The following is a 12,564-nucleotide window of genomic DNA, read 5'->3' as shown; positions in this document are numbered from 1 at the left end:
AAGGAAGCTGATCATATTAACTAATCGCCAACTATCGTACAATGTAAATTCCAAATTGACACAAGAAATTATTTATGAGTTTCAGCCATCCCGGCATTGGTTATAACAACAGAGTTTTATGAAGAATGAAGCCCTCCAATACATTCTTAAAACAAAAGGACGATAGAATCTCAAACTAGGAGAGAAAAAATGAAGCTTACAATAGACGTTAATAATAGCATTTCTCTCATGTCTAGGAAACAAAAATAAATGCTAGACCATACTACAAACTTAAGTGTCTACTGTGTTGCCCAGCACATATGAGAAGAGCTCACGAACAGGCGAGAACTCCACCAGTCCGATATCCGTAGCATAACCAGTGACTGGCAATTTTAAGTCTCGCAAGACACAGAATGCCTCGGCCATCCTAGATTTTGGCACTTCTTGCGCAACCGAACAATAAGGAATCCAACAATCCTGGCGATATTCTTCGCTTATCTCGACGCCTTCTTTCTTCAATGCATCACACAACTGCGACTGGAACTGAAGTAGCGAGATTGAGGGCGTGGGAGCAAGAAAAAGGACATTGATGTCATTCGGCAGGCTCCCAATGGAAGAGAACGATAGAGGCAGAGATTCAAGCTTGGCTGCGAAATTTTTAACGATGGATTCAACCTTTATAGGATCAATGATTTGGCTTGAGAAAAGAGTGATGTGGGGGCGCGATTCAATTTCTATGAGTTGGGTACTGATTTGTCGGCGAGCCAGTACATTCCAGGCCTTCAAGACCTGGTTTTCAAGCGCAGGGTCGAAGTAAAGCTCAATTGCATGGCCTTGCGACATTGCCTTAAAATTGAGGTAGAATAAAGAGCTTCAGGAAGACAGGAACTCAAAAGCAGCGAAACCCGAGTTCCAAGACTGAGATCTCAGAACACCAGGAGGAAAAGAAGTGGCTAAATCGGGCCTGCCCACAGAAGCAAAAGAAGGGAAAAGCCAGATTCGGCCGTGATGGATGAACAAAAGAAAGTGGGCGGGTGAAATTGAAAGCGGGGGAGGCAAAGTGGACGGGCAAAAAGCTGGAAGAAATACGGGCAATGGATAATTGGAGAGAGACAGAAGGAAGAAGTGGGGAGTAGAAAGAAACGAAAGCGGAAAAGGTTATGAAGATTGGAATGAGAAATCTAAGTGAAACGAACAATTACACGTGAAAGGGTGGGTTAAAGTTTGTATCAAGAAAGAGACAGAGGGAATAAAGGAAAGGAAAAAAATCAGAAAAAGCTCATGGAAGCAAACACTGTTTCTGTGAGGAAGCCCAACAGAGAGCAGAGTTTAGGCAGCAGGCAGCGCTGGCAAGTGGGCTTCAAGAGGAAGAAGATATTGGTTACGTCAGGTCGAGGCACCCCAATCCCATTTCTCAGCAGAAAACTCCAAGAAGTCCTCAAAAATCACATTCACAATCAAATCATAATACCCTAAACGCGCAAGTCTCCTCCTTTCTCCCCCCAGCCCCTTTTCAGAAACGGCATTTGCTCGGGAGCCTCACACAACAATGCAAGAGTTTGCCCCGCATCGAATTCCAAAGGTTAGGTGAATACCTATGCTGTTCGATGCGGTCGTGCCGTCGTCACTACTTCTGATCTTTGTTGTTCACTCATAGCTCCATTATGCGTTTTCATCTCGACCTTTTTTGGCTAAAAAAAAAAAACATTTATAACTTAAATATTGGGGACAATCATAATTAAATCTGTTTGAAATATCAAAATTTAAATTAAGATATGTACTTTTAATAAATTTTTAATTAGGTCAAGAGGTTTTATTAGGGATTTTTTAATATTATTAAAAGACTAGAATACTTTTTTATAATTTAAAACAATATTATTTCAAAAGATAAAGTATACATTTAGTCCTTTAACTTTATATAAAGTTTTAATTTGGTTCCTCAACTTTAAAAAGTATATATTTGGTCATTTAACCCTAAAGTCATTAGATTTTAATGATGATTTTTTATAACAATCATGGATTTTTTGAAAATTAACTTAATATGTTAGCATTTGAGAATGTTTTATTAACATTTAATATCTTAATGTTATCATTTTCTTAAAAAAATTTAGGGCTAAAGAATTAAAAGTATACTTTTTAAAGTTAAAAAACCAAATTGAAATTATACACAAAATTAAAAGACTAAATGTACGCTTTAGTCCATTTTGAAAACAAAAAATTAAACTATGAAAATTTGACATTATATAGTATTTATTTATAAAAAAAAATTTACATAAGAAAAATTGGAAATACTAAGATTAAAAAATTGACAATGCATAATATAATATTTTATACTAACTCCAATATTTTGATAAGAACTTTATGGTAATATGGACTTATTTTTTTGTAATGGGGACAGTGACCTTTTAATTACCTGATTCTAACACTATTATAGTTTTTAAAAAAGGGAAAAGTAATTTGGAGGTCCTTTTATTTTTATTCGGTTTTGAATTGGGTCCTTAGACTTTTTTTCTTTTTTATTGTATCCTTTAATTTTTAATTGTTAGATTTATCAGTCCTTGCCGTTAAATAAAAACAAACACTATTAAGACATTTCGTTAAATCACGGTATGCCTCATTCCACCATACCCAGACTCTCAGACCAAGCTTTCTTCCATCATTCGCTCAGTCCTCGATCAGCACTCAACATATCCTTTCCCGCCATTCAATCCTGTGATATAACAAGCCGTAGAATTTGATTGCATTTCCCCCTCCTTAACTCCAAAACCACTTACAGTACTGATGCATTTACGTTGGGGATGTGCAAAGTGTCACTATGAATTTTTGACGTTTTGGGAATGTCTGACGCCATACCCATGCTATATGTGTTTATTTTTCCCAAAACCTCTACATCAGGTGCTTGCCATTTTCATTTTCGGGTTTGGGAATAACGTGATTCATTGTGAGGCTCACTGATTATAAAGACCCATTTACCCCAATTTCAAAGTGAGAAGGAATAGTAAGGTTAGGAGAATGACGAGGAAGGAGAAGACATTGGGGACTGAGCGAAGGAGGGAGGAAAGCTTAGTCTAAGTGCTCGTTAACGGCGGAAGAGGTAGACCCTAAACATGTTTCAGTGCTTTCTAACGAAAATTTTTAACAGCGTTTGCTTTTATTTAACAGCAAGGATTAAAGGACTTAACAGTTAAAAATTAAATGATTCAATAAAAAGAAAAGAAAATCTAAGGACCCAATTCAAAACTGACTAAAAGCATAAGGACCTTCAAATTACTTTTCCCTTAAAAAAATTTCTTATAGTTAAAAAATCAAAACCTTAATGTATTAGTAGATTTTAGCATCAAATTTGTCATTTCTTTCTTAAATGCTTTGCTCTATTTGCCATATAAATGTCCTCATCATGTTATATCTTATAATCACATTATTAGAATTCATACTAATAATTAATATGAATCTGTATAAGAAATCTAAATAATTTTTCCATTAGTCTTTTAGTCTTTTAACAATATATGAAATAAAAACACGTGAAACTAATAGATCATCTGACGGCATCTCAATAAGAAAGAAGCTAAATCATAAATTGATTGGAACAATTACCAATTTTGCTAACTTAAAGGGGTGTTTTAGTCTCTTAACAACTTTCAACAATTCCTAATAAAGCCTCTTGGTCTAATTAGGGATTTATTAAAATTGCAGGCTTTAATTTGAATTTTGATATTTTAACATGATTTAATTGAGACTCTCCCTAAATATTACGAGCATATCGAATATATTTTTGTTTCAATATAGCTAAGTTTGTAACCTTTTTTTTTTTGGGCCAACGTAGCTAAGTTTGCAACCAATTCCTATTATTACTTCTTTCCACTTATTCTCAGTATATCAAAATAAAAACTCCTATAACTAGTGCGCGGACAAATATTTACTATAAAATCACACGCACAACGAGTCTATTTTCTAGAAACGACTTTCTGATAAATAGCCGTTATATCGCATTGGGGGTTTAATTCGTTAGGTTGCGTGAAAATAAAGAATTTAGGAGATATTTATGAGTTCATGTCCTATCGTACCTCTACAAAAGCCAGCCCACAGTCCTGCATAATGCCAAGAAATTCATAAATATATTTCTTGTCTTTAAAATGAGATTTAATTTATAATATTTGAATGAATATATACACACGCACGCACGCACGCACATGTTCCTGGGCGAAAAAAGAGAGTATATGCATGTCAAATTTTTTTCTCAAAACATGTGGCCACAGGTTATGATTTCATTCTCCATAACAGGAAAAGCAAACTTTTCTTATTATTAGGAAAGAGCAGCACATTTTGAAGACATCAGGCGATAGCGACGAAAAAGATAAGGGATAGCAAATTTTGACCAATGCTGCCATACAATTTAAAGTTGGAGACATTAGCCGCAAGACTACTATTCCACCAGCAGCACATAATCTGAGAGGTTTGTAGTTTGAAGCAACCAATTACTTCAATATTTTCCCGATTAATTGGAGACAACTATGCTCTCATGTTAAATCAAAACTCGACACTCCGGTTAAATTGAATCAATCAGATTGGTGGATGAAAAGCAGCATCTGGTCACACAAGTCCAAATTTTAGTGGATCAGTTGCTGCGTCTCTGTTCGATACGTGTCTCCTATTTCTGGCAACAAACTACACTAAATTCCAATAATTAATCGTTGCTTTGCCATTTACTGATCCTGTGCTTAGATTAGATATCACCACATAGCCATAGCTTTCTTTCGATCGCTATACTCCAAATATGCGATTTATATTTCAACGGGGACTAAACACCAAGTCTAAAATAGACAGCAAGATATTATTGAAATTCATTCAGCAGTCCAAGCACGAGCAGGCATTTGGTACACGCGGCCCAGCCCAAAGTGATCAAACCCAAAGATCCGGCAACAGGCAAGGAAGGGGACTGGATCCGAATTAAAAAGACCCAAACAAAGCGTAAGGAAGCCTAGTGGGGAACGCGGAGGTAGAGAGGGATGGGATTGTGAGCGTTAGGAGGGGAGTCCCAGACAGAGAATGCGCTTGAAGAGTTCATCCACCTGTGGGTCATTTCTGGGTAGTGACGGTCTATGACGTCCTTCAGGCTCTCCGTCGTGTTCACCCATTCCAGCCCCTTCTTCGTGTACGTCTCCTCGTTGAAGTCGCTGGTGAAGAACCTGTCCGCCTCCAACCTCCTGGTGGCCATGAGCAGGAATATGACGAAGGCTGTCTCGCTGATGGCGAAACCCTTGATCTTCTTCTCCGCCATGAGACCTACCAGCGTGTCCAGCTCCTCCACATCGTCGCCGTACACCTCTCGCAGTGCCTGTATTGTTTCCTTGTCGTCCGTCAGGTCCTCCCATTTCGTGATTGGCAGCAACAGTATCCCCCTCCGGAACTGGTTGTACCTCGCCACATTCCTCTCTCTGTCTCTGTATACTGCACACACACATACACACAGAGAGTACGTGTAGGTATATTATTAACTCTCTTAAGATATGATGCTGTAAGCTTGATAAGCAGAGGCGGGGCGCTTACTTTCAAGAGCCGGCAGGTCGACGTGATCGGACCTCTCAGTGCCATCCACGTTCTGTGGGACCAGGTCTCTCAGCCAAAGTGGATAGTTCCAAAGCTCAAGAGCACCGCAAGCTTGGTGGCCCATGGATACAAGTTGCCTTTGAGCTCCAATCTCTCCTAAGGCCTTCTCTCCGGGCAGTCCGATCAAATTCGGCATTGGAATCCTGTAAATCAGCAGCGAGCGTGCCAAGGAAAGGTAATGTTATATATAATTGGATATATGTCAAAGAAAAAGAATTGATAGAGAGACAAGACGAGCGAATATATATGGGGCCGCACTCTTTAATGAAGGGGGGAGACTTGTTGGGTCCAGGAGTGGCGGAGATGTCTCTGAGCTTGAGGGAATCGGGCAGGAGGGGGTGCATCCTGTAGACGCTTACAAATTCTTCGGTGAGAGAGTACGGAACCCCATGATTATCTGGCTTCTTCATGCCCACGATTCCCCCGAGAGTCGCTCCTCCCACATGCCCAAACGTGTCCTTGAATTTCTTTCCCAATAATCCGTACCTGACCATCACCACCATTCGTTCATTACTTATGTTGATCAGATCACAGCAACAAATTAAACAATTATTAATATTCATTGATCATCATCATCATCACATATATACACACACACACATACCAGTTGGCTCGCATTCCCGCGAGCAGAGTGTCAGTTTTGAGGAGTTCGACGGTCCAGTCAATGGTGTGAATCTTGGCGACGACAGCTGCAGTCACCAGCCTAGCATGGCGATAAAGATCCTCATCTTCCAAATCTGGGTATTCTCTCTGGATTATATAGATATATGTATTTATGATCGTCAGTGTTGCGTCATTGTTTGAACTTCATTATTTTTAGAGAAAATAAAGCATCCCTACACGCACACATATAGATGCGGGAGCCTCGCTTATATATGTGCTGCGTGTACATATGAATAAAAGGAATGTTGAAGTTGGAGGTAAGGTTACCTTGAGAGCATCGCAGACGGCATTGTGCTCTTGAATGAAGAGGGACTGCAAGGTGGAGACGCCGGCCCAACTATTACGGACGTCACCGGCGATGGCGACTCCGTCATCGGAGTGGAGAAGGGTGCCGTCTCTGGATATCTTTAGCTTCCCGTCTTTGTATGTCCTCACTCTCCCTAACACCTTTGCGTTGCTGCCATATATGGCGCTTCCGTCCCTTCACACACACACACACATATTCATCACTTCCATCTCTCGCTTACTCATGATTTGTGTATCTACATCCACCTTTCATTTCTCCTATTTTCTAAATTTACCACACTGAATACGCGCATAAATACCTAATTATTATTTTTGTAATACTCCTCCGGTCCTTAATATAAGACCCATTTAACTAATTTGATTAGATTAAGGAAGTTAGATAAGTTAGTTAATTATAAGAAAAGTGACACATTTTTCCCAAAATACCATAATCATCTTTCTTAATACCCCTCTCTCCCTCTTCTACTTGATTATGGGTGAGAGAGTATCTATAAGGGTAATTTAGAGAAAATTGATAAATATGAGAAATGGGTGTTATATTTAGGACCAAAACCAACTCAAGAATTGGGTCCTATATTAAGGACCGGAGGAGTAATATTTTATCATTTCCTCGTTTAGGTATAAAGAGACGTTAATTACTTCAATATAAATCAAATTACAAAGCTTGATGCGAGCCAGTTATTATACTTTCATCCCGTAGTCACATTATTATGCTGTGATATTCTTTAATATTTCATGCCAGTTTTTTAAAAATAGAATAATTATAACTAGCTAGTCAGTAGTCACTAGATTACTTAGGCATCACATGGCACCAAAAGACCTTAATTACCAAAAAACTGAAAAATTGATTAACTTTGTCGTTCTTTAAGTGCATGAGAAAGAGATTAGAAAAAGAATTTTAATCCACAAATCAAGTTTTATTTTTTATGAGTATTAAAAAAAGAAATTAATCACTCTTAAAAAATCAGAATACAGTACCTTACAAGAGAGTAAATAACAGGGTACCATAATGTTGAAAGAGAAGTAACCCGCCACATGCACATTGGGGAAACAAATGTCTTTAAATGATAGAAGAAATTAAACTTGACAAACCCGCACGACCTTGGACCTTGACTCATAGTATGGTGACATTTGTATGGTAGTAGTGTATCCGGTATTAATGTAGACAACATCGGATGTGGACCCGCGATGTGCGGGTATGGTATCTTTCTCAAATTCCCCGGCAGAGGGGCTAGGGATTTTAATGTACTTTTCTCTAATGTTTTGATGTCTTTTATTAATATTCTAACTTTTAAAATTTTTTTAAAAAAAACTGACTAAGACATTACCCCAAAAAAAAAAAAAAACCTAGAAGAGAGGCAAACTAGAGTCCAGATAGAGTAGGTGGGTTACTTTTATTATGGCCATGGAAGTGGGTGGCTAAAATCCTTCAACTGAAACTGTTACCTGTCTCTTATATTATTACAACAACTTTTAGGTCAGCAGAAAGAGGGGGTTCACATTCACTAATGCAAAGAAGCGACGCAATTTCTTGTCATAATTAATTATGCTAAGTATTAAAAGGCCGACAATGCATACAAGATCGGTGCATGAGCAGGGCAGTCACACACACACACACAAACATATAATATTAACATTCATGTGATATATACGTATTCTTATTTTATGAACGCAGGTAAGACTAGGGATACGGAGCAGGTGCGAGTGTGATAGATGAACATTCTTTAATATTCTTACCACCAAGGTGTACGAATGTTTACTGCACCGGTTTTGATGTCGTAAAAATCTGTGGGGATTTCCTTCGTCTTGTAAAATCTGAAAGACTTGAGTGGGCATTGGCTTGCAACTTCCCTTGGTGCGCTCAGTTCCACCTATCATCATTTTTCACAAAACACCACCTCTCTTAATTCTTCTCCAACAATTATATATATAGAGAGAGAGAGAGAGGGCCGGGGGTTTTAATGTCTAGACAAATTAACATTCTCAATCAGCTTCGCCCCTTAGATTTAGCTATAGACATGTATAAATAGTGATTAAATACCTGGCCGGTCTCCTCCAAGTGATCGATCCAGTCATGTATCATGAATTGAATCCAGGAAGCTGCGATCATATTAAACTGCTTCCCAGTGTCCTTGACAGTTCTGCGCGCCAGAAGTTTTGTGGCCACCACCATGGGGTCCGGCTTCAAAAGCTGCAGTAAATACACACTGTTATTTCTCCGTTGACTCATATAGAATCCAAAACAACCAAAGTAACTACGTGCGGTTAAAATCTCAAAAGCCCTAATCAATTTATACGGGAATGGGTGTCTGTGATTCGTTTCCAGTTCACCAGATATTTTTATTATAACGGTGGCTCAGATATAAAGGTTGCATATTAGCGATGATACATGATGGAAGTGGTGAAGAAGACCTTGTTTTTCTGATCAACAGGAAGAATGTTCCTGCCAAAGAAAGATCCTTGGCTTCCAGCACCATCGTTGAAGGGGTCGTTGAACTTGCCATCAGCAGTTCTGTAGGGGAAATCCACGGGATTGAACCTCACCCCCACCGGAGTCCTCCCGACGTTGATCAGATTGTACTGTTGGTGAAGATGCCTCCTTATTGCCAGGTAGAACAGCCCCAGGAACACTGGCAGGCGTGGCCATATCCCCATCTTGTCCACGGAGTGCACAATCTGCATACACATGTTCAAACACAATATAATTAATCACATAAGTTACGGCAGTAGTGCATATTATCAACAAGAACATGAGCAGGAGAGATATAAATTTAATGATATGGTGGCTCTCGTACGAGGAACAGAAAGGTATCGATGATGGTCATCCTGGAAACGGCTTCATGGAAGTCTTTGTGGATGAACTGGTTAACGACTCTGGAGCAGAGAGTTCTCACGAGATCCATTATTGACCACATTATGCTCTCGGTGTTTATTTTCTTCAAATTTCTGGGTTTGAGGAGCCAACCATATTCCGGGTCCTTATATAGACCTTCCCATGCCCCCAGTTTCACGTCCTTTTGGTCCACTTTGATCTTATCTCAATTAAAACGTGGAATTAACTTTCAGATCATTTTTGTCATCTTAGACCAAATACTTCTTTGCCCTGTTTTCGACAAAACACGTGAGGCAGCCTTTATTAGTACTCTTTTGGTTCTAAATATAATATCTTTATACACACTAGTATAAGGGTCTTATATTTATGACCGGAAGAGTATTATTTTTGGCTTATCGATTGTTTAAGACCCTTGTACTAGTGTTGGCACGACCATTTTGTCTGGTATTGTGCTTGAATAATTCAGTACAATAGTATAAAATATCACTAATGGCCAACAAAATATCATTAATGACCTGTGATTTATTTATATATATATTTTGCCAACGACCTGTGATTTATTTTATATAACCATTATTGTGGCGTTTATTTTTTATCTGTGGAAACTCACAAATTCAGTTCACTTCTCTAAATTTGAAAAATTATTTTTGCACTGTTCAAGGTATAATATTGACTAGAAGTGGTCCTCGTCACGGAATTATAATTGTTTGAATAAATTTAACTAAAAATTAATGAAGTAAAGACAAAAATGAGAGAATGATTTGATCATTCATTTATTTATTATAAATGTGGCGCCCCAATATAATATATAATTCATTACATGGGAAGAACGGTTCGTTTATCTTTGGAGGTGTCAAGCGGGTTTGTTAATGTACGTTAATATTGTAATGTGATTCATTGAAATTACTTTGGGAGTAGATACTCTGTGGTTTCTTCTCTCTTAACTGTGGGAGTAATTATTGCTTGTTACATACCAATTGGGTTTCAAAATAAAAAAGATTATCTGCTGATCAATAAGTTTTATACAAGATAATAATTTTAAGGTGTGGCTGGAAGGGGATAAGAATTTATATTGAAAGATATTACACACACACACACACATATGTATTTATCTACATGAGTACACCTAAACCTTCTGCCTTTTCTGAGACGCCGAGTTGGGAAGGGACCGATTAATGGTTCACTACGGGACACCCACGCATACATCAATCTTAGTGTCTCTTTCCCTTACTATTCTTTTTTGACGGCCTTGAATATATTATCTCTGACTATTCTAATTTCTTGTTCGGAATGATGTAAAATCTAAGAATAGTCCAACATCTATAATAATCGCCCAATATATATGGCGTGTTCCAAGTTCAACGCAGAGAAAGAAAGAGTTCAGAGAGCCTCCAAAATATAATAAAGCAAGGTAATTCTCCGCTGCTTAATATAGAGTCTAATTTTTTGTGTTACTTTTGGTTTTAAATATAATACCTATTTATTATATTTGTTAACTTTTTTTAAATTATCTCTATGAATACTCCCTCAACCATAATCAAATAAAAGAAGGAGGGAAGACGTTAAGGAGGATGGTTATGATATTTTAAGAAAAATATCTCATATTTCTTATAATTAACTAACTTACCTAACTTCTTTAACCTAATCAAATTAGTTAAATAGGTCTTATATTAAACATCGGATGAGTACTGTATTATTATGTTCCTTTTTTTTTGGTTGGTCAGAGTAATACTCCTCCGATCCTAAATATAAGACCTTTATATACACTAGTATAAGGAATATACTACTCCTCCGGTCCTTATTATAAGACCCAATTTGACTTTTTATTTGGTCCTAATTATAAGATCCAATCCATTTTTTCTCTTATATTTATGCATTTTTTTCCAACATAATCCTTCTAATAATGATAGTTTTAGCCAATATACTTAATTAGTAAGGATATTTTAGGAATGATAACACTTATTTATTATAAATAACCAACTTAACTTACTTCCTTAATCTCCTCAAATAAGTCAATTGGATCTTATAATTAGGACCGGAGGAGTATTATGTTCAAATCTGGCCGCCTTTTGAAGAAAAATATCTTAGGCGCGCGCTGTGCAAACTACAAAATCGAGCCAGTCAGGAAGAAAAGTATATTCCTTCCTAGCTGGCAAAATCATTTCAGATTCGTATTGTCATGATTGCCCACAGAATGATATTTGACATTCTAAATTTTGAAATTTCTCAATGTATTTGAAATATGATAATGGCATCTCTGATTAACTCGTGCATGTAATGTATACGATTTTTTGTACACGGCTGATCAACGATCGATTTCTTGAATATTAAATCAAATGACGACGTCTCACGTATGCTCTTTTAATTAGATAATTATATGTTCACTGCGTATGCGAAAAGAGGCAGTGTTTATTCTCAAAACTATAAAGACAATGGCACCCATTTTAACAAAGTTGGCTCGTTTAATGGAGATTTGACTCAGTAGCTCGTAAGGTTTTTTTAGCCAACCATGAGTAGTAGTAAGTTTTTTTAGTACTCCTGTCAATGTGATGATTTATTAATGAGTTCAAGGTCATGATTTATTAATGAGTTCAAGATCAAACTCACTCAATTTTTTTAAATTGGAAAATAAAAAGGGCAATAGTTTTTAAATTGTTACGTGTAAGTTGAGATTTTGGCACTGAGACGATCGAGAAATTAGAGATGCGCACCCATGGTTCACAACTTTAACTGAAAATTCATTATCTATAAATTAATTATTTGAAACTTATAATGAAAACAAGAAGGAGTATATCATTGTTCACAACTTTTTTCCATTTTCAATACACACTTCTATTTCTAACAACTTAGGCCCAGTTAGAACGATTCATAAGTAGCTTTTCAATTGTAATTGTGAGAAAAATGTTATCTCGACTTATATAAAATATGTTTATAAGTGTTTTTAAATGTGATTCCAAATAAATCCTTAGATGTCCCTTTTCCCCCGCTTGCTCAATTTTCAACATTGTTTTGGTCTCAAAATAACGCTCATTTCCTTCTCACGCGATGCACGTATATCAATTACTTTGTCTTGAGTTTTCCTTTTTCTAGACCTCGTCTAATTTGTACTTGCAATGATAATTTTGTAAAAACCATTTACCAATTTTTTGCGAGGGAAAAACATTTACTAATTAAAA

At 37.1% G+C, this 12,564-nt stretch overlaps 2 protein-coding genes across 2 annotated transcripts; both read right to left on the bottom strand.

Annotated features, from left to right (window-relative positions):
* On the bottom strand, positions 1-1,547 carry LOC114735139 (uncharacterized). Its single transcript, XM_028922806.1, has one exon. The coding sequence runs from the start codon at positions 820-822 to the stop codon at positions 271-273; it is 552 nt and encodes a 183-aa protein (XP_028778639.1). The 5' UTR covers positions 823-1,547; the 3' UTR covers positions 1-270.
* A 3,301-nt stretch (positions 1,548-4,848) lies between these two features.
* Positions 4,849-9,520, bottom strand: LOC114735130 (alpha-dioxygenase 1-like). The gene is made up of 9 exons (XM_028922795.1): positions 9,351-9,520; positions 8,968-9,231; positions 8,597-8,746; positions 8,293-8,426; positions 6,517-6,730; positions 6,191-6,336; positions 5,845-6,072; positions 5,527-5,729; positions 4,849-5,427 (listed from the first exon to the last, which is right to left on the bottom strand). Exons 1-9 carry the CDS (start codon positions 9,468-9,470, stop codon positions 4,958-4,960), a joined length of 1,929 nt encoding a protein of 642 aa, XP_028778628.1. The 5' UTR covers positions 9,471-9,520; the 3' UTR covers positions 4,849-4,957.
* Positions 9,521-12,564: the final 3,044 nt, after the last annotated feature.

Source organism: Neltuma alba, unplaced genomic scaffold, assembly GCF_004799145.2.
Source record: "Neltuma alba isolate B1F8T4 unplaced genomic scaffold, ASM479914v2 tig00013178_pilon, whole genome shotgun sequence".
NCBI lineage: Eukaryota > Viridiplantae > Streptophyta > Magnoliopsida > Fabales > Fabaceae > Neltuma > Neltuma alba.
The sequence above is the reverse complement of the archived record's forward strand: the minus strand, read 5'-3'. Positions and strand labels throughout refer to the sequence as shown.